The sequence below is a fragment of the Orcinus orca genome, chromosome 15 (genome assembly GCF_937001465.1).
Source record: "Orcinus orca chromosome 15, mOrcOrc1.1, whole genome shotgun sequence".
Lineage (NCBI taxonomy): Eukaryota > Metazoa > Chordata > Mammalia > Artiodactyla > Delphinidae > Orcinus > Orcinus orca.
The window spans coordinates 16659825-16682282 of NC_064573.1; the positions used below are offsets into that span (position 1 = coordinate 16659825).

A 22458-nucleotide genomic window follows, 5' to 3' on the forward strand; every position below is an offset into this window, starting at 1 on the left:
TTATACGTCTCCTCAGCTATAAATTGGATTAATTATCTCTTCTCCAACTTACCCCATGGTGATGCTCTTAGGTACAATTAAGGCACTGAGTGTTGCGACTAAGCATAGACTTTCAATAAGGAATTTTATCCCATGTACCTCCTATATGCCCTTGGGCAGAGAACTTAACCTCTCAATGTCAGTTTCCTCATCTGTAAAATGGGGATAACAGTTTGACCCTCAGCAAATGAAATAAAATAGTACATGCCAAGCTCTCAGCTCAGTGACTGATACACAGAATGTGAAGTCAGCTACCTTTAAACACTTACCACCATCATCCCAGGAAAACACTGGAAGCTTTGGAAGCTCTATAAGTATTCTCATAAATCCTTAAACCTATCAGATCTGTAGAAACTTAGACACTTCTGTTAATTGACCTGTCCAAAAATCTGAAAGCCAGAACAGATAGTTAGAATCGCTGGCCATCTGTAGGAAACCCTGGAGATCGTTCAAACCAAACGTGTTTCCAAGGGACATATAAAATATTAACCATGTGTTTGCAGTGTGATCTTGGTGCAAAACTTTGGGTGTGAAGTCAGCTGTCTGGGAAGAGTTTGTAATCTAAGTTGTGTCCTCTAAGCTGACTTTAAATACAGCAGGGGAGACAGTAATGAAATATCAGCTGTGCCCTTCATCCCTTCAATTTCTGGGACCCAGAATTTGTGAAGATGTTAATGTTCAAATGGACCAAGAAGTAAGACTCTGTGACCAGGCATAGACATTCATGAAACCATGACAGTGTCTTTTTTTTTTGGCTGCTTTGGGTATTTGTTGCTGCACTTGGGCTTTCTCTGGTTGTGGCGAGCAGGGGCTACGCTTCGTTGCGATGTGCGGGCTTCTCATTGCGGTGGCTTCTCTTGTTGCAGAGCACGGGCTCTAGGCACGCGGGCTTCAGTACTTGTGGCTCGTGGGGTCTAGAGCGCAACCTCAATAGTTGCGGTGCACGGGCTTAGCTGCTCCGCAGCATGTGGGATCTTCCTGGACCAGGGGTCGAACCCGTGTCCTCTGCATTGGCAGGCGGATTCTTAACCACTGTGCCACCAGGGAAGTCCCCATGACAGTGTCTTGAAAAGATACCAAGTAGGTGCCCTGATCATCCTTGATGTATCAATCCTACATACTGTCTATTTAAACCTTGAAACGTATTTACAGATGAATATTTGGAAAATATAAAACATCTTTACATATAAAAAGGTACCACAAGGGAGTTCGTATTTTCAGTTGAGGCCACAGACCTTTCGGATGTCTATTATGATGGGATGAGGAACAACTAACATTTTAAATCATTTTGTCACTGGACCTCTGTCCAGGGCTCTTGAGGTCTGTTGTTTTTATTGCGTGAAGCCCGGAAGTTTAGTGAAGGTCGATAGTTTGGGGTCTCCATTGGCACAGAGGGCTGTAAGGGAAAAAATGGGCCCAGACTAGATTTCATGGCATTTCATGATCCTTAGGAGAAAATTGGGATCTTATATTGACTAATGCACCGGGAAGGTGTGTTGATACGAAAGATAAAAAGGTAGGTTTCATCTCTCCTGCCTTGACATGCAAACCTTCCCTTTTCAGGGCTCAGACCACCTCGGGATGAAAGCAACCTGCTTTCGCTCTTGCTTTTGGTTTTGTAATCATTTGCAAAGAGATAGGATTGATAGTAAGAAAGCGTGGGTGGGCATGGTCCTGATACCCTGACATCTTTTCTCTCCCTTTAAACAGCTCTGTGACAAACCTTAAGAGATTTGGGGGCAAACACACCTGGTTGAAATCTCATTCTGTGACCCTGGAGGAGTCACCTAACCTCTATAAAGCCTGCAAAATGAGGATAATACCTGCTTTTTAGGTATGTTGTGAGGATTTCATGAAATGAGCCCAGCACATAAGTGACTGCTGAACAGTCTTCAGATATAAGGGGTGGGTAGGTATTATCAGTTGTTGATTACTTTAGAAGAAAAACACACAGTGGGTTTCTTCTTCCAGAGCAAAAATCCTTTTCCAAAATACACATGTATGTGTTATTTACAAAGCTGCAGTAATAGGACACAATTATGATTTCTGTCTTTCCCCCAATTTAATGTTGTATTTAAAGCATTTCCTATGTTTCTAGGACTGTCATTTTTAATGGATACTCTAATATAATAATTTATAAAACCATTATCCTGATGGACTTTCAGATGGTTTCTATTCCCGCTTTATATAGCTGACGACAACAGTCCAAAATTTTTCTGTGAATAGAGTTATTTTACTTGTTGAATTGTTTCTGTTGGAAATGTTTCTATAAATGAGATTATTGGGTCACATGTTATAAATATCTTTAGTGTTATTGGGACATAAAGTGTTGCTATATTGTTTTCCATTGGAATGTACCAATTTCAGTGTCAGCAGCAGGAGGCCTGTGTGTGTGTGTGAGTGTGTGTGTGTGTGTGTGTGTGTGAGAGAGAGAGAGAGAGAGAGAGAGAGAGAGAGAGAGAGAGAGAGAGGGAATTCACTCAGCTTTACAACTGCCCAGCACTAGATGTAGTCATTGAATATTGTTAATAGGCATAAAATGGTGTCTTACGTTTTCATCAGTTTGCCCCTCTTTGATTGCTAGCAAGAGTAATCTTTTCCTGTGTGTTTGTTCCCATTTACGTGTTACATCAGACCTTTTTCTTTCCTTTTATTCAAACAAGCAGTTCCTATTGAATCTGAATGGGGAATACACATTGTCTCTTTGTAGAATGAAAAGTTTAAGATTTATATTCCGTTCTGCAAGATTCTGCTGATTCCTATACCCTGTAGTGTAACCTTTCTGTTACTTGCATCCATCCATCAATAGGCCGGTGACTCTTCAAACATTAAAATGAATTCAACTCGACAGACTAACTTTTTATTTCCCTTGGAGGTTTGGCTTCCAGGCAACTGTCAAATATAAAGCCCCAGTGATTTTATATTATTTAAGCACGAATAGAAGTGAAAAACCTAATCACAGAGGCAATAGTAATGAAGTAAAATGGGACCATTGTCCCTAACAAGTAAGGATGACGCCTGAATGTAAAAATAACAATGTTTTTCTCCTGGTAACTTGCAGTATTTATGATCAAAACACACTGTGGATTGAAGCTGTGCTCCAAAGTCAACCTGTGGGGAATTCTGGCATTATTATCCTACAGGAATCCATTCTAGTCTTCTGTTTATTTTTCTTAGTTTTCCAGACAAAAGAATGGCAGCCCCACCCAATCTTAATTTGAAACACATTTTTCTAGTTGCCACCACCCTGTTTCGGGCCTGTGTTCCTTCTGGCAGCGGCTACGTTCACACGCTGAGCGCTATTGCTGAATGTGGCCACAGAGGTAATAGGGCCGAACTGCTTGGCTTTACCGGTGACAGGCGTGCCTGGGAGATTCTCAGTGTCCACTGTGACCCCTGGATGGTCTCCCTGCCTGGCTCTCACCTTCCTGGCCACCCACACTCCCTCCGCTATCAGATTCATCCTGCTGCAGCACCGGGCAGATCGGATGTCTCTCCTTGCAGATACGTTCAGTGCTTCTGTCCACTGCCTGGAATAAAGCCTTGTCAGGTCCTCGTAGGGGGGGAAGATGACTCCAACCAGCCTGTCATGAGCTCTGCCCCAATCCCCCCTAAATCTTTCAGCTGGGCAGGTGCCTTATATTTACTTTCCTGCCGCTGTTTTCACTCTGTTCCTCATTCCTGAAAATGTCTCTCCCATCCATGCAGAGTTCTTGCTCCCCTCTGTGATTCCCACACACATTGCCCAGCTCCTAACAGCTAGGAAATGATTATTGATTTCCATACACTCTAATGTGACATAAAGGGAGAAGCTTTTTTTTTTTTTTGCGATATGCGGGCCGCTCACTGTTGTGGCCTCTTCCGTTGCGGAGCACAGGCTCCGGGCGCGCAGGCTCAGCGGCCATGGCTCACGGGCCCAGCCGCTCCGCGGCATGTGGGATCTTCCCGGACCGGGGCACGAACCCGTGTCCTCTGCATCGGCAGGCGGACTCTCAACCAGTGCGCCATCAGGGAAGCCCAAGGGAGAAGCTTTTAAAATTTTACAACTCATCCGTGAAGGAGAGACCTGTCTGTAGATGCCAGAGTTGGCTTTAGTTTGTCACGTTCTCCATTTCCTTTGCTTACGTTTTTCTTGTGACCTAGGAGGCTCTAAGTTGGTCTGTAGACAAGGACAGCACTTGCCACTTGCAGTCGGGGAGTGGGCTCTGATGCTTCCTGGGTGGAGCCTGAATGCCACTCTGAAGCCCCAGTGCGTGTACTGCACCACACCTAGCACAGAGCCGGGGATGCGGTAAGGGGGCCTGCATCCAATCTATGTTACCGCTTAGGAGCTAAATAACCTTGGGAGGGTTCCTTAACCACCTTAGTTTTCTCATTGGTAAAATGGCAATGATAGCACCTGGCCACCTGTCTCAGAATAATTCCACGACAATTGTGAGAGAGGATGTATGTGAAAATACTTAGGAGTGAACGGTAAGGGGCAACCTCGTGGTAACAGGAAGCAGTCATCATTACTAGGATATGCTGGGGAGCCCATGACAGAGTTGGGATGACAGTATCACGAAGAAATCCTTTAAGTTTTATCAGGAGAATGAAAAAAACCGCCCTTCTCGAGAGGTCAAAGTTTTGAGGTTTCCCCTGCACCTTTTTAAATGGTAGCCGTCAGAGGTGTGTGATGTGAACTGGAGGTCGGTCTTCCTTTGTGGCAAAGGGCTCTGGGTGGACTTTCAGAGGAACAGAGGATAAAGCTGTGGACCCAGAGAAGGCTTTTCTATCATGAGTAAAGGCCCTGGCTGAATTGTCCCTACAACGGTGATATTAATGGTCCCTCAGTTTTGTGTTAATTATCCCAGGCTTCTAGGTTTTCTAGGCTTCAGTTTGGGAGGAAATAAAAATTAGAACCCCATTTGTCCTAGGAACAGTAATTGTATTGTTTCTAGAACAGTATGAAGTTTGAATTTAATCTAGATCTTAGGTAGGTTTTTTTTTTTTTACATCTTTATTGGAGTATAATTGCTTTACAATGGTGTGTTAGTTTCTGCTTTATAACAAAGTGAATCAGTTATACTCCCTTCCCATATCTCTTCCCTCTTGCGTCTCCCTCCCTCCCACCCTCCCTATCCCACCCCTCTAGGTGGTCACAAAGCACCGAGCTGATCTCCCTGTGCTATGCGGCTGCTTTAGGTAGGTTTTATTACTGTTGGTTCATGAGTTTTTTTGGTCTAATTACAACGGTCGTCCAGCTTATCAGATTTTACTCTCAAGAGTATTGAGCAACTAACACAACATTGTAAATCAACTATACTCCAATAAAAAAATTAATTAAAAAAAAAAGAGTGTTGAGCAGATTCCAAACAGTGTGTGGCATGTGTCTGGACTGACTATGAGAATAGAGATTTCTGCTGCCTCTTGGATGGGACTCTTCTTTGGAATTACTTGGAAATAATACCAGCCATATTAGGTGCCTTACCATAGAATTCTTATTATTTGTGATTAATGGTATGTGTATTAGTTATTTATTGCTGCACAACCAATTACTCCAAAACGTAGAACAACACGTATGTTGTCTTACAGTTTCTGTGGATCAGGAATCTGACCACTGCCTAACTGATTCCTCTGCTTCAGGGTCTCTCACAAGCCTGCAGTTAAGGTGTCAGCACAGGCTGGGGTCTCATCTGAAGGCTGGACTGAGAAAGGATCCACTTCCCAGTTCCTGTGGTTGTTGCCAAAATTCCTTTCCTTTTTTTTTAAATTCAAAAAATGTGCTTATTTGTTCTGGTTTTTTGAGATATAATTGACCTATAACATTGCATTAGTTTAAGGTATACGGAATGATTTGCTGTATGTATATATTGTGAAATGATTACTACAGTAAGTTTAGTTAATATCCATCATCTCACATGGTTACAGTTTTTTTTTCGTGTGATAAGAGCTTCTAAGATCTACTCTCTTAGCAACTTTCAACTATACAATACAGTATTGTTAGCTATAGTCACGATGCTGTATGTGTACAAAATTCATTTCCTTAAGGGTTGTTGGACTGAGGACCCCAGTTGCTTGCTGGCTATTGGCCAGATGCCCACTCAGTTTCTTTCCATATGAGCCTCTCCGTGTGACAGCTGCTTCATCAAAGCCAGGAAGGGGTGAGGGGACGAGAGCTGGCTGGCAACAAGGAAGTCACAGCCTCTTATAATCTAATCACGCACAAGACACCCCATTCTATTGGTTAAAAGCAAGGCATTATATATGTATAGCTGATTCACTTTGTTATAAAGCAGAAAGTAGCACACCATTGTAAAGCAATTATACTCCAATAAAGATGTTTAAAAAAAAAAAAAAGCAAGGCATTATGTCCAGTCCATTCTCACGGGGAGGGGATTACACAAGAGCATGAACACCAGGTGGTGGGATCATTGGAGGCATCTTAGATTCTGCCTGCCAGAGTTGTAATTTATTTATTTATCTATTTTTATTTTTTGGCTGTGCTGGGTCTTTGTCACGGCACGCAGGCTTCTCTGTAGTTGTGGCACGTGGGCTTCTCTAGTTGTGGTGTGTGGGCTCCAGAGTGCATGGGCTCAGTAGTTGCAGCATGGGGGCTCTCTAGTTGTGGCATGTGGGCTCTCTAGTTGTGGCACAGGGCTCTCTAGTTGTGGCACGTGGGCTCCCTAGTTGTGGCACACGGGCTTCGTTGCCCTGCGGCATGTGGGATCTTAGTTCCCCAACCAGGGATTGAACCTGCATCCTCTGTATTGGAAGGCAGGTTCTTACCCACTGGACCACTAGGGAAGTCCCCCAGAGTTGTAATTTATTATATTTAGTATGAAACATGTAACTAAAACATGCATAGATAGCACAGAGCATATAGAAATATAATACACAAATTTATTATATCGTGAGATATGTTAAATACTTTGCATTATCTATAATAATAATAATAAAAATAGACAAATGAAATGAGGAAAATTCCATTTCAGAAATACCCTTTCTTGCTGAGGACTTTAAAGAGCCATAAAAAAGATGATGAAGAATGAACAAAAATGAATATTGTGAATCTTACTTCCTGCTTAGGCTGGAGTCATCCCGGACGTGAATCAGTTTATACCCCAGGGATATCATTGTTCGGGGACTCTTGGCCTTCCCCAGCCTCTGAGTTGTGTTATGTGTACAGATCAGACCCTAGCAGTGGCAGAACTCAACTTTTTTCGTTCCTCCTTTCCCTTCATTTGAATCTAGCAACCTTGTGATAGCAACAAAAGTTTGTGCTTTCATTACTTCTGACTTCAGAGTTTTCTTGCAAAGGCAGAAAGGTATTTCTTTGTGCCTGGGTTTCCCTCTCTCTCCTTCAGACCCCCTCCTCCACAAAGGGAACAGAGAATTTCATGAATTCATTCACTTCACAAGCATTTCAGAGCCAATTATCTAAAGATGGCAAGTGATAGATGTTAGCGGTTCAGATTTGGAAATCCTGCCGTTTACCCCTCCTGTCTTCTGGGGTTTATGACCAAGAGGGCTGAATACTGCAGAAGGCAGGATGGGAAATAAGGCATCTTCCTCCTCTGCCCTTTTTTTTAACAGATGAGAAAAATGAGCTTCCAAAATGGTAATAAAGTGGTGAACGGTAGAGCCGTCGTTTGAATCCAGACCTATGTTCTTTCCAATTAATCACGCTGCTTTTCAGCCTGACCAGCAGGAGCTGAGGACATTTCCCTAAGATCATGTGACCAGAAGAATCCTTGAATGCTAAATCACATTGATGACTTTTTAAAAATCCTGATAAATCTTTTGCTTCCTTGCTCTAATATTTATTCACATTTATATCCAATGTCGAGATTATAAGCACATGGATTAATGATGAAATACTGCATTGAACTGGGTATTGGCAGGTGCGTGACCACAGCTTCCTCACAGGAAACGGGTGTGTTGTTACCTCAGGCGTTTGGAATTGCGTGTCTTTTCTAGTTAAACAGCTATGCAGCAGTTGAAATAGTACCATTCCCAATCAATAGGGCAACTGTACAATTTAGGGACATTTCCCCACCACTACACCTGGTGTTTTATTTCACATTCCCAAAGCATGCATGATTTATCCGGGTCAATAATGATTTTATGTGACCATGGGCATTTGATATTGACCACTTCTTTTGTTGCTGTCTCTTATTATCTTTTCTTTTAGTTCAGGGGTCAACAGACTTTTTTTCTGTGAAGGGCCAGATGGTAAATATTTTAGCCTCTGAAGCCATCCGGTGTCTATCACAGCTATTCAGCTCTTCTGTTGTGCAAAATCAGCCATAAACAGTACATAAAGGAAAGAGCAAGGATGTGTCCTAATAAAACTTTAGTTACAAAAACAGATGGTTGGCCAAGTCTGGCCCTCAGGCTGTAATTTGCTGACTCCTGTCTAGACTGTAAGTCTCCAAAGGACAGAGTCCAAAGTGCCTCCTGTGTGGTTTCTGGAGAGGCCTCTCTGCTTGGCCGCCATCTTGCAGCATCCCCATATGGCCTTTCCTCTGTGCACGTGCAGAAAGAGAGAGCTCCTGGGTGGTTTATCCTTTTCTTATAAGGACGTGAGACCCGTCGGATTGGGGCCCCACCCGTATAACATTATTTAACCTCAGTCACCTCTTGAAAGGCCCTATCTTGAAACACAGTCATGTTGAGGGTTAGGGCTTCAATCTTTGAATTTTAGGGGGAGGCAGTTCAGTCCATAACCCATAGGAAGGGTCTAAGCAGGAGAGTGGCATGACTCTGGTGGCCGGGTGGAAGTGGATGGTGGGAAGTCCTGTTAGACTCCACCTGCAGCATTTCAGGAGAGAGATGATGGTGCCTGCACTAGGGTGGTGGCCGTGGAGACGGAGAGGAAGACATGGGTTGGAGGAACGTGTTTGGGGAGAAATGACAGGCCTTGCTGTGTCCCGGGGCTGTCACACATAATTTACTTACCCGTATCCCTCAATAACTTGGACGATGGTTTGGTTCCCAGTGCCTCCGGTAGCAGTCTGCACCGAGCAGGTGCTCAGTGGAGGTTGAATAAATGCACAGGTGTCTGTGACGTGCTGGAGTGATGGGAAGAGACATTACAAAGTTTCCAAATCCATGTGTGTAGTGCCTTCTTTACAGAGATCATGGTTTAGACCTGGAAAGCTGCTTTATGTCACCTAGGGCTTCCAAGAAATGATTTCTAGCTAACTTTTCTTTGGTAGCCTAAGATGGCAGAGCTAAACTATTCCATGAGTGTCTGCATTACACTCACGTACATACAGCAAAGAACTTCCTGCTCAGCTTAGAGGTCCCCACCCAGCTTTCCAAGTCAGCCGCCCAGATCTGGCCTGTGGCAGGTGTTCGGCTGGTGAGTTGCTTGGTTGTGCAGTGGTTTGCTTTCTTTGAATCCCATGCTTGTGGTTGTAAATCTCTTCCTTTTTGTTTGTCTCCTCCTTCAACCTCGAAGGACTGGATTCGGACTGGATTCCATCTTTAATCTTTTATTTGTTTGTTTGTTTGTTTTGGCCGCACCACGTGGCTTGTGGGATTTTAGTTCCCTGACCAGAGATTGAACCCAGGCCCTCCGCAGTGAGAGCATGGAGTCCTAACCACTGGACCACCAGGGAATTCCCTGGATCCAATTTTTTAAAATTTTATTTATTTATTTTTGGGTGCATTGGGTCTTCGTTGCTGCATGTGGGCTTTCTCTAGCTGCAGCGAGCAGGGGCTACTCTTCGTTGTGGTGTGTGGGCTTCTCATTGCGGTGGCTTCTCTTGTTGCGGAGCACGGGCTCTAGGTGCGTGGGCTCAGTAGTTGTGGCTCACGGGCTCTAGAGCGCAGGCTCAGTAGTTGTGGCGCATGGGCTTAGTTGCTCCACGGTATGTGGGATCTTCCCGGACCAGGGCTCGAACCCATGTCCCCTGCATTGGCAGGTGGATTCTTAACCACTGCCACCAGAGAAGTCCCCCTGGGTCCAACTTTAACATGGGAAATAAGCACGGAGACGCTTGGCAATAATGATAACAAAATGATCATAATGCCACTGACCTGGATACTTAAAAATGGTTAAAATGGTAAATTTAGTTGTGTATATGTACTACAATAAAGAAACTTTCTCTATGATGCTTTCAGACTTTTCAATATTTTCTATGCCCCTGTAATGAAGAGATTAGATACTAACTCTGCCACTTACTAGCTGAGCCGCAGTCTCCTTATCTGAAAGATGGGTAGATAACATCTCCCTCACAGGGTTTTCCTGCTTGACAGATAGTAGGTGCTCAATAAACGGTCACCACTTTTATTATGTTTGTTCTGAAAAATTTCTGGTGAAAGTCTGCCTTTGAGAGTTTGGGAATTTTTTAAGGATTATATTAAAATATTAGCTAAAGCATAAAACCACAAGTAGGGCCAATTAAACACATGTAAAATCCCAAGAAATAGTCATTTACTAACCCGCAGAAAATTGGGAGAGAGGAAAAATGTTTTACTTGGCAACTAAAGGTTTTAACTGTGAATACGCCTGTGCTTAAGTATAACCATGTTTTGTAATAGTCTAATATTTTACTTCCCAGTGAGGGGCAGATGCATTTTAGAAGTGATTTTTGGAGATGGAAAAGGCAACAGGGATGGATTCCCCACACTGTTCCATTTGTTATTATAAAACACAGTTTTTCTAATTACGGAAATAATTGTTAACAATAATAGCGACTGACGTTTGAGTACTTTCTGGCTAAATACCAAATCGAGCCCTTTCCATGCATCATCTCACTGAGAATCACGCACGGCAGTTGTTGAAATTTGGGGAAATGAATAAATGTCTGCGAAGAACTGGGACTATTCTGTACATGTGGATCGTTAACTCGCCTTTCAACTAAATGTGTTTGGGTTTTTGCAGCGTCATTAAAAACTTGTCCCACCGTGATCTAAATTGTTTTGCGCTGTCCCATTGTGTGAAGATGCCACCATTTATTTACACAGTTGCTAATCACTGGATATCCACGTTGCTTCTGGGTTTTGTTTTAAATAATATTGGACAAATTCCTCACATAAGTATTTGAACATTTCCTAGATGTACACCTATGGTTATAAAAATGTAGATGTTCAAGATGCTAGATTGGGTATAAAGCATGCAGCCAGCGAAATGGTTCCACTCAAGGCAACTAACACTTGATGAAAATATCTAACGAACTGTAACATAAACGTAGAATATAAAAGATGTCTCCTTGGAAAGCAATTGCTCTTGCTTCAAAATTTCAGTAATTATTGTACAAGTTATCCAGCGTTGCAAAGGTTTGGTTTTCTCCTCTATAGAGTACAAATAACAATACCACCTTCACTAGGGTGGTATAGGGCATTTCAAGGAGCCATGTTTATAAAGCATTTCATGCGGAGCCCCGCACGCAGTTAACACTAAATAAATGTGAGCTGCCTTTATTAATGATAATGAGTACATGTCGGTATGAAGCTTATGTAAATAATGCCAGGCTGTATGTCTGTCCTCACAAAGCCTGGGGTATTACTGTAAATATTTTCCTAATATAAGTATAACTGAGGTTGTACTTGGCACTTATAAAGTGTCACTTTATAGAGTGGTGTATACACAAACAACAAATTTTAAATATAGGGAGTGGGTGGTGGCAGTTAGGCAGTAGGCTAGGATGTGCTTTCAAGAAGTCATTAGTAAAGTTTGAGGACCTAAGCTTGTATTTAAATGCATCACAGAGGAAAAGCTCAGAATATTAGCGTTAGCAGAAACCAGATATCTTAGGACAAACTTTGCCAGCAATCCACAATTTCCAAAAGAAATTCATTTCCATTAAGACCCACAGTGCAAACTTTGCCAGCAATCCACAATTTCCAAAAGAAATTCATTTCCATTAAGACCCACAGTGCAAATAAATGTATATATGTGTCTGTTTTGTAAAACTGTTCCCCAAACAGTACTAACTCTTTTTATGCGTGCTGTACTCTGATATTTTAAAATCTGTTTCACTTTATTTTAATGTTGGTTGTGAACCAATTAAATTAATTTTGCTGGGTAGAGACCCACGATTTGAAACACAACCTTAAAGCCTGTATACCCTTAAAAAAAGAAAGTTTGCAGCTACATTACAGTTGTAAATTCTCACCCAAGCATTTAATCAATAATGAATGGTTTTGTTGTTATTTGCATGATAATTTGAACTTTGGGATCATTATTCAGGCATATTTCCATGTTAGTAAGTCAGGTTCTGTTAAAAGCGTTGTAACCGGGGCTTCCCTGGTGGCGCAGTGGTTGAGAGTCCGCCTGCCGATGCAGGGGACACAGGTTCGTGCCCCGGTCCGGGAGGATCCCACAGGCCGCGGAGCGGCTGGGCCCGTGAGCCATGGCCGCTGAGCCTGCGTGTCCGGAGCCTGTGCTCCACAACGGGAGAGGCCACGACACTGAGAGGCCTGCATACCGCAAAAAAAAAAAAAAAAGAAGCGTTGTAACCGAATGCAGGCACAATTCAACCAAAAACTGGGTATGAGCCATGTTTCACTGTGGTTTCCCTTTCTTTTAAACCAGGTAGTTCCAATTTGCCAGCAGAATGAATACAGAAAGAGACTCAGAAACGACATTTGAGGAGGATTCTCAGCCTAATGACGAAGTGGTCCCTTACAGTGATGATGAAACAGAAGATGAACTTGAAGACCAGGGGCCTGCGGTGGAACCAGAGCAGAATCGAGTTAACAGAGAAGCAGAGGAAAACCGGGAGCCATTCAAAAAAGGTAACACGCTGGGACCTGGCAATGAGGTACTCGTCCGTCCTCACAAGGGCAGTGGCAACAGGTGCAAAGGACAGATGGTCCAGGAGGCATCTTCCTTCTCTTAGCTTCAGATGAAACTTGAAGCGCTTGGAAAAGTACACATTGTCCTCGGTGTGGTAGGGCTGGTGGACCGTAGCTGACAAGTTCTGCAGAGGAAATAGAAGGTCTTGCTTCGTGCCTATACATTTAGAAGGAAGCTGAGTGTGGAAGAATTTGCTTGTTACCACACCCAAGAACCTTGGAGTCACCATACCTTTGGTTCAGTCATTTGTGAATATAAAAGGGTTTTGACTCTCCAGTTAAAAAAAAAAAAAATTATGGGTCTCCGCTCGCCACGAGTAGCCTGTGATGCAGCAGACTGTGCTCCCTGCCTAGAATCAGGGCAGCTTCAAGGCAGGGTCTAGACCACGGATTGGCAAACGTTTTCTGTCAGGGGCCAGGTAGTAAATATTTCAGGCTTCGTGAGTCATACAGGCTCTGTCAAAACTACTCAGCGTTACTGATGTTTCTTGAAAATGGCCATAGACAGTCTGTCATTTAGGGTAACAGAACGTAGCTGACTTGCATGATTTTGCTTTTTCCCTTGTGGCTTTTCTGTTTCATTCCCTGCTGGTTCTCCCACCCCGGCAAACACGGGTGTTCTTTTTTTCCTTTGCTCCATGAGGAAGCTGATCCTTTTCTCTTTAGACCCCAGATCTGCTTCAGATTTCAGGTTGAAAATGTTTTCCTCCACGGTCCCTTGCATTCCAGCTAAATAACTTCAGTTTCCCATTCACAGAAATCTCCAGGAAATTGTTTTATTTCTGACTCTCCACATACACCTCTCCCCAGCCTCAATCAGAATAACCTCTGGTTTTATCTGGTTTCCCCAGAGCCTCTGTCATTGCTGATCTGCCCTTCCAGGCCTGCCAGAAGCCTGCTTTCCTTATGTCACTCCCTGCCCGTCTCTCCCTCCAGGATTCTGCTGCCTGTTAAGCTGGTTTTTTTTTCCCCCAACAGGTTTCACCTGTAGAAAAAGTGACAAAGCGTGAAATCCTACTTATGTAATGATTCTTCCTGCTCTCTGGTCAGATGGTGCCTGTCTTCTGCTCTTCTGTGTGGGGACGTGCATGTACCACAAGGGCCCCCTGCCACCGCAGGCTTCAAAACCTGGGAAGGCCACTGTCTCAAGTCTATTGTTTTCCCATCCTCAGCTTTCCATATCAAACATTTAGAATTATCAGATCTTACTGTGGATTTCTGGCTGTAATTTTCAGCTATTGAGTGTAAGTGCTTTCTGCCTTGACGCAGAAGGCACTACAGTCACAATAATGGAGCTACCGTGCAATGGAATCACTGCCAATCTGAACAGGAATGTGGCGTCTGTCATAACACGTCCAGACTGGATATCGTTCAGGCTGAAGTAGCCTGACGAGTTAGCACGGGGAGTTCTAGCTGATCGCCGAAATAGTAATAACGTGTTTCTTCCTCATTCCTTCTCCCACCGTGCTTCTGAGTTTCATATCTCTACCACGTGTGGGTATCTGATGAGCTGACACTGCAGTTCTCTAGGGGTGAACTTTGCTGTTGGTGCTTTCTGCCATGTTATCAGATGTGTGGTCTGGGACAAGGCCAAGGGATGGGGTTGGGTGCCTTCGGAAATGTCAGAGGGGCACGTAGTGGGCGGGAACTCTCACCTCTGTTTTTTTCCACCTCTGCCTTCACATGCTGCTGCCCTGGGCACTTTCTGATTGTTCAGTTCACAGGTCATGTTTCTTGTAGATTTCTACCCCCAGAGCACAGGCATTGAGGGAGCTCGGACTTCTTCAGAGTCTTTTCCAGTGGTGGTTTATATTTCTAGGGGAATTTGGTGGTTTTCAAAAACCCTTGTCAAGTGACTTTGCCTGTGACTTTAAAAAAACATTATTATCGGGCTTCCCTGGTGGCACAGCGGTTGAGAGTCCGCTTGCCAATGCAGGGGACACGGGTTCGTGCCCCAGTCCGGGAAGATCCCACGTACCGCGGAGCGGCTGGGCCCGTGAGCCATGGCCGCTGAGCCTGCGCGTCCGGAGCCTGTGCTCCGCAACGAGAGAGGCCACGACAGTGAGAGGCCCGCGTACTGGAAAAAAAAAAAATTATTATCATTATTATTAACTTCTTTTTGGCCTTGCTGCGCGGCTTGCGGAATCTTAGTTCCCCGGCCAGGAATTGAACCCAGGCCCCAGCAGTGAAAGTGCCGAGTCGTAACCCCTGGATTGCCCGGGAATTCCAAAAACATATTATTGTTCTAACACCTCTGTGTGCCCTTTCCAAACACAGAGGGGGCATTTATTAAGTGCTAGACCTCTTTACTTCCGTTCCCTCGTCTGCCCTGTGTCCCTTACGGCCCCTCTGCTTCCTCCCCACCCCCCAACCCCTTCCTCCCTTCTTTCTCTGCATCCGTCTTCCCCTCTTTTAATTTTTCTCCCATATTCTAACTTGGGCATTTTCTCAGTGAGGGTCAGTGTCACTCTGACTTTCCTTTTTAACTATAATCTGTCTGTCTTGACATTTTACGTGGACAGTTTTCTTCAAAGAATTCACTTCTTTAGAGCACTGGAGCGTGAGTCACTCTGCGAAGTACCATCCAGTTGAGTGACACTGGGGACCCAGGCCTATTACAGCAGAGCAATGTCTAAAAATGTGTGAACCATGTTCATTTTTTTAGCCGTATCTTTTTTTTTTTGGTGGGGGGGGGCTGCATTGGGTCTTCGTTACAGTGCGCGGGCTTCTCATTGCGGTGGCTTCTCTTGTTGCAGAGCATGGGCTCTAGGCGCCCGGGCTTCAGTAGTTGCGGTGCGCGGGCTTAGTTGCTCCACGGCATGTGGTATCTCCCCAGACCAGGGCTCGAACCCGCATCTTCTACATTGGCAAGCCGATTCTTAACCACTGCACCACCAGGGAAGTCCTTTAACCATATCTTAGTGCAGAAAATTGGTTTTCTTTTTTTTTAAAGATGATTTAGCCCCACTGAGCTTTAGTAAGCCAGTGTTTTGAGAGACCATTGCAAGTGCTTTTCAGTGGAAGGACGTTTCTTGTGTGCTGTGAGAATCGAGAACGGGTGTAAGCCTGCTGTTAGAATGTGCCGTGAAGGAAGAAAGAAGCCCACAGATTTTACTAAAGTCCCTTTACCCTTGGTTTCCTTTGAGCAACTGGTGACAAAAACGAGTGGGGATGTTTCCATCTGATGGAATGAACATTCTCATTTCCTGAACACACAAGAACGGTATATCCCAGAATGTGTTCTGAGAAACAGTAGTTCTGCCAGACATTCCCAGACACAAAGGTTCTGTGGTCCCTGAGACCAGAAACTCAGAATTCTTTATCCTTTAATTGGAGTTTAAGGTTGTCCATTAGCAGAAAATGATGCAAGAAAGTTTAGGCTTTAAAGAAGCCAGTTTAATTTTATTTAGCCACAGGTTCCTAAAACTCCTTGACTCTAGAATTCCTTGACTGTAGGTGCTTTTCTGGTTTGTTTGTGTAGCTTACCCCTCCACCATCCTGGTGTCCCCAGGTCAACTCCCTGGGTAATTCTGTGCCAGTCGGGAACCAGCTTAGAGACGAAGTCCTTGGGAATCAATAAGTGCTCTGCGTTAGTGCGCCCTGGCTCGCTCTTGTGAGCCTGCGGATGGAATGAGAAAGCTGTGTCCTACCTTGTTGGCACCGTTGCTTTGTCAGTTAACTCTCCCCTCTTTCCGCGCTGGCTGGCTTACAAATACACTCACCGCTTGTCCTACAGCAAACTCTTACCTGAATCCTGCTTTCTGCCTCTGGCTGCTGTCCTGTCTCCTGTTCTCATGCCCAAGCTTCTGAAAACCCATTTCTCTACCATCACATCCACCCGTTCCCCCGGTCCTTCCCCTCTGTGGGCTGCCCCACCTCCCTGTGGGACACATTGTCTTAAAGATCACCAAGAACCCCAGTGCCAAGTCCAGTGAGCTTTTTGTCAACCATTCTCTTCCTACCTCTGTTTGCTCTGAAGCGCTTGACCTTTTTGAAAGTCTCTCCTTCAGTAAACGCTGGCCTCCCTGGCAGGTGATGACACCTTCTCGTCTCAGTACTCCTCCTGTTTCTCCTTCCTCTGGCTGCTCTTCCTTCCACCCTTAAAATGTTCCCATTCCAGGTCATCCTTTGTTCTCTGTCTACAGGCCTGCCTTTGGCAAGCTAACCCCCTTTACTCCACTTCATGTACCGCATCTCTGTACATGACCCTGAAAGGCAGCGTGCACGGTGGTGAAGAGGGAGGATGCTGGGCACGGGCTGTGTGGATTTCAGCCTTGGCGTCACCACTTTCTAGCTGTGTAACCTTGAGGAAAGGACTTCCTCTCTCTCTGCCTCAGTGTCCCCATCTGTAAAATGGACATGATATGAGTACCTACTTCATTGGGTGGTTGTGAGGATTAAGTCAGAAAACAAATGTAAAGGAATGAGAACAGTTTCAGGCATGCAGTAAATACTCTATAAATATTAGCTGTTATCACCCCCACCCGTCATCTCCTCTCTCGTCTTTCCATCGTCAGATCTTCTTGACCCTTCCACTTCCTTCTGGGATATTCAGATTCCCCTGGACCACCCCCCAGGCTGAAGCTGCTGAGTCACTCATTTTGTTGGATCCTTCCATCCCCACATCTACGCAGAGTGAATGGGTGGATGGATGGAGAGGAGAGATGGATGGGCTGAAGAACAGTTAATTTCCCAGCAGTGAGTTTGCCCACATATTTAAGGAGAGTTCCGGTGATTCAGTGTCATCCCTGCCTCTGCCATCTTATAAACCTTTCCTGTTAGTACAAGCTTCTCCAGCCTTCTCTTTTTTTTGCAAATCTGTGGGCAGTTATGCTGACCCCACCCTCAGGCTTTCCTAGGCTCCAGTGGGTTCTCAGATAAAACCTTAGACTGGGTCTCCGATAGTTCAGCACACCTGCGGGGGGAGGGGGCAAGGCATAAGAGTCTTCATACAGAGAAGACAGAGAGCTGTAGTTATGGAAAAGTCCACCCACGCACACACAGAGCGACTGGAACAAAGCTAAAGTTTGCAAAAAATGTCTCGCTCATGCAGTGACTTGGTCTTTTAATGGATTGACCTGTGGTTCAGCTCCAAGAGCTGTGACAAAAGAGTCTGCCCTGGATGGGGGTCAGGGAAAGCTTCCTTGTGGAAAGGCATGCCCATGCTGTCAAGTGACAGATGAAGAAGAGTTAATTAGGGGCGGGGAGAGGAAGGAGCCTCCCGAGTAGGGGACCACATCCAGAGGCTCTGTGGCAGGAGGGAGGGTGGCGTGCCTGTGGCGCGTGGCGGAGCTGGACTGCAGCCTGGGGGAACGAAGATGTTCTGAGCAGAGGACTAGTAATCTCACTCCCGTCCATTTCAGCACCCAGCACATTGTAACTTAGAAATGACTGGTTTCTATTTTATGCTGATTGTACATTACCCATCTTCCAGCTAAAGCTGTAAGTGCTCCAAGGACCCAAGGTCCAATCTGTCTTATTCTGAGCTGGTGTCAGGGCAGCAGGCGTGGGGGGCATTTGTCATAGAGGCTTGGCGGGCGTTGGTGACTGACAGCATCGGAGGCTTCAACAGAGATATGAATAGGGAACCAGGTGAGCGCTTCAGAGGCCTTCCCTGGTCAAGGAAGGCTTCCTGGAGGTGAGGACACCTGCGCTGAGTCCTGAATAAGTGTGAGAGGCAAATTGGTCCCCGTGGTCTCAGGGGCAGGGCCTACCAGGCCGACGCAGCATGAAGGAAAGCCCCAAGGGGCTGAGAGTTCAGGGAACTTCGAGTGATTCTTGGAGCTCAGTGATGGAGTGGGGCAGTGGCCGTGCTGAAGAGTTTGGCCTCTTTCCTGAGGGCCTCAGGGAGCCATGCCAGCAGTTCAGGCTGAAAGGAACACAGCTGAGAGTGCAGCAGCGGTCTTCTCCCACCACAGCTGCTCCGTAGCTATGTTTCCTCCTCTCAGTCGTATCTCCATGGTGGCAAAAGACGGCACTGCACTGGGATCTGATTCCATCTCCTTTCCTTGGCGGCTCAGGCCCGTGTGATTGGGCCCCATCTTCCTCTCCCGGCCGAGCTGGCTGGCTGGCTGCCTGCAACTTGCAGGCTTATTCACACGTCCCATTCACCCTGTTCTACGCTCAGTCCCTGGTTCAAGCAAGTCTTTGCTCCTCCACGACTTTCCATCCACTCTTCCCCACGACCAGAGGAGCCCCCTTCTCTGTGGCCATCTCCTTCTCACCCTTCAGGGCTTGATATAGGCATCACTTCCTTAAAGAAGCCTTCTCTGACCCCCAGCCTGGAGCAGACCCCTGTCGTCTGGTTTCAGAGCCCCTTGCACTTTCCTTCATACCCTGCGGGCATTAATGATTATGTCCTTGGATGACTGTGTGAAGTAGGGATGAAGCTTCCCCAGTAGACGGTTGGCTTCATGAGAATTGAGGCCATATCTGTTCCATCAGAGCACGTAATAGACACTCAATAAATATACACTGGGTACATACATTTGTTTAGGAATCCTACATTGGCAGCAGTGGGGAGAAGGGAGTAGATAATAATCTAAGTGAGGATCAAAACCAAGATGGCCAGGATGCAGAGAAGGGGACAGATCATGACATATGTTAGGGATTTGACATTCACAAATCCCATTAGATGGGAGGGTCAAGGGCAAAGGATGCCTGAGGAATAATTTCTGGCTTAGCTGCCCACCACCCCGCCCTACACGCAGTGGATATTCCAGTTATCTATTGCTACATAAAACATAATCTCAACTTACTGGCATAAAATGACCATTTCACAATGTTCACAGATTCTGTGAGTCAGGAATTCAGATAGGACACAGCAGAGATGACTTGTTTCTGCTCTAAGATATCTGGGCCCTCAGCTATGGAGATGAACAGCTGAGGTGACTGGGGCCTGGAATCATCTGGAAGCTTCTTTACTCCTATGTCTGGCATCTGAGCTGGTAACTCAAAGGCTCAACTGGGTCTTTCAGTGGGAGCACCTCCACGTGCCTGGGCTTCTCCCAGCATAATGCTGGGCTGCCATGGGAGCATTCTAGAGGGACCATCTGGAGAACCAGTGTCCCAAGACATCAGAGTAGAAGCTGGTCACAGAATTCATGCAGCATCCCTTGTGCTACCTGCTCTTGGTTACGGAAGAGTCACTGAGGCCAGCCTTGATTCAAGGGAAAGGAAATTAGACACCTCTTCTTGATGGAGGGGTAACAAGGTCACGTTGCAGGATTGGAGATACTGTTGCAGCTGCCTTTAGAAGGTGCCTTCTGCCTCAGTGAATAACAGAGCTGTTTGTGGGGATAAGTAGTGGTGGGGGGAGCCCCTTGTAGGTCAAGGAGAGGGTGGTGGTTTTGAACTTGACCAGTTTTGGATATTTGTAGGAATTCCACTTGTGTTGCTGGGTAGCTGGCAGCTTAGAAATATAGGATGAAGTAAGAAATGACCAAGAATGGTGCAGCATCGTCCCTGGGAACCGTTAGAATTTTAAATTCCTAAGCGTGCGGTAATCGCGCTGAACTTTAGTTCCCAGACTGGGTATTCTTAGGGAGAGGTGAGTTCAGTTTTAGGAGAGGAGCCCCTCCATAAGCACACAGGCACCCCCCGCCCCCGACCCTGGGCTCCTGGAGTACACATTTGCCCAGTTTGCATACCGTCTGTGCTTGTGAAGTTAGCAAAGACATGCGACTAATGTCCAGGAGAACTGAATAATTCTGATTCTGCAACTTTGGAATTGGAGATGATTCAGACAGAGGCTTTAGTGTCATTTATCTTTTTGTTTTTTGTTGAAAGCCAAATAATACTGTGAGGAAGATTGTGCAGGCGATGCTAAACCACTTGCAGGACCACTTCTAGGCACCTCTGAAGCACATGCCTGCAAGCAGCTGGCAGGCTAGGCACGCACCTCTCTCTCTCCTTGAGAGCCCACCCGCAAAGACCTGTCTTCTTGACGGGGTTGGGTGGCTCTCTGTGCTTGAAAATATAAAACTGCATTTGTTTAAAAAATCTTTTCCAACTCAGAATTTCATTGATCAAAATCCTGTTCAGGGGCGAAATGATCATTGGTCGACAGTATTTAAGGTGGAATGTTTAATCGTTAAGGCTTAAAGATATCACCACAAGAGCATCAGAACACAGAGGGGAAGTTCTCTCTTAGCGCATACATTCGGACCAGATGTGGCATCAACAAAACAAGGGCAGCTAGCTCGCTGGTGAAAGTGCTATCTTCAGATAAAAGTACAGAATTAAGGGCGTTCATCTTTAGAGCGTCCATGAATTTTTATCTGGAATCAAAAAACAGATTAAGCTAGTCCATTAAAATGTGGAAATCCTAGGAAATCCGGGAAACATGCTGAGGAGCTCTGTTTTCCACTTAATTTGATGCATTTGGAATTTTTGACCCACACCCCATGTGGAGATTCTACCTTGGCTGCTTATTTTCTTTCTCTAATCAGCCATAAACTTCCTTCCACTACAGCAGCCTTAAGAACACCGCAGGAACTGGTGGCTTGTAAACGAAAGGCTGTGTGGGGTGTTCCTGGCTGAGTGATTTGTAATGACGGAGCGGGTGTTGAGACTGCGTTGTCTCACTTCATAGAACTTGCTTTGAGCAATGTCATTTATGACTGAACCTCAAGTGAGAAGCTCTTTTGCTCATGGACACCCAACTCAGCTATTGCTTTCCTGGTGCCACTTTGGAACCTGAGTCTCTAAAGTAGGTGTTTAATGATAGAAGTCACCTTAGGAGGACACTAACTAGGGTTTTTTAAAACATATATATAAATTTATTTATTATTTTTGGCTGCATTGGGTCTTCGTTGCTACGCATGGGCTTTCTCTAGTTGTGGCGAGTGGGGGCTCCTCTTTGTTGCGGTGCGCGGGCTTCTCATTGCGGTGGCTTCTCTTGTTGCGGAGCACGGGCTCTAGGCACGCGGGCTTCAGTAGTTGTGGCACGTGGGCTCAGTAGTTGTGGCTCGCGGGCTCTAGAGCACAGGCTCAGTAACTGTGGCACACGGGCTTAGTTGCTCCGCGTCATGTGGGATCTTCCCGGACCAGGGATTGAACCCGCGTCCCCTGCATTGGCAGGCGGATTCTTAACCACTGTGCCACCAGGGAAGTCCCTAACTCTAGGGGGTTTTAATCCTGCTGATGCATTAGAATCACATGGGGAGCTTTTAAAACTCCATAGGTGCCTGGACCCAGCCCCTGGAGGCGCTGATACAGTAGGTCTGGAGTGAGGCAAGGGGAGAATTCCACCAGGTTCAACCTCACATTACAGAATAGTCCATCTAATCCACTAATGCACCTGCTCTTCAAGCAAGGTCTACCAGTTGGCCTCACGAGGGTTCTGATTAAATGTAGAACCTTGGGCTCTTCCCAGATCAGCCAATCAGAATCTATTAACAAAGACCCCAGGTGATTAGTAGGCACATTCAAGTTTGGAAAGCACCATGAGAATAAAGATTTCAATGAGGAGAGGGGCATTTATTTTAAAATCTAAAGTCCTACCTTGCTCATACCCTGCAGTGTATTGCTTCAGTGACAAGGTGTGCTGTAAGGAGGGTTTGTCACCCTCAGATGGATGTGATGGAGGCAGGAGAAAGGCTGGGAAATGCTGCTCTTGAACAGTGGATA

General features: G+C 45.5%; 1 protein-coding gene across 3 annotated transcripts in view; it reads left to right on the forward strand.

The window, feature by feature from the left end:
- Positions 1-22458, forward strand: part of ATP8B1 (ATPase phospholipid transporting 8B1) — a 113042-nt gene that overhangs the window by 38715 nt on the left and 51869 nt on the right. For 2 of the 3 annotated variants that reach the window (XM_004268044.4, XM_033424910.2), the window contains exon 2: positions 12566-12768. In XM_004268044.4, the coding sequence (XP_004268092.1) occupies positions 12588-12768 (181 nt within the window). In that variant the 5' untranslated portion in view covers positions 12566-12587. Of the gene's footprint in view, positions 1-1749; positions 1874-12565; positions 12769-22458 lie in introns of those variants that run through there. The other variant, XM_033424909.2, reaches the window with a different exon arrangement.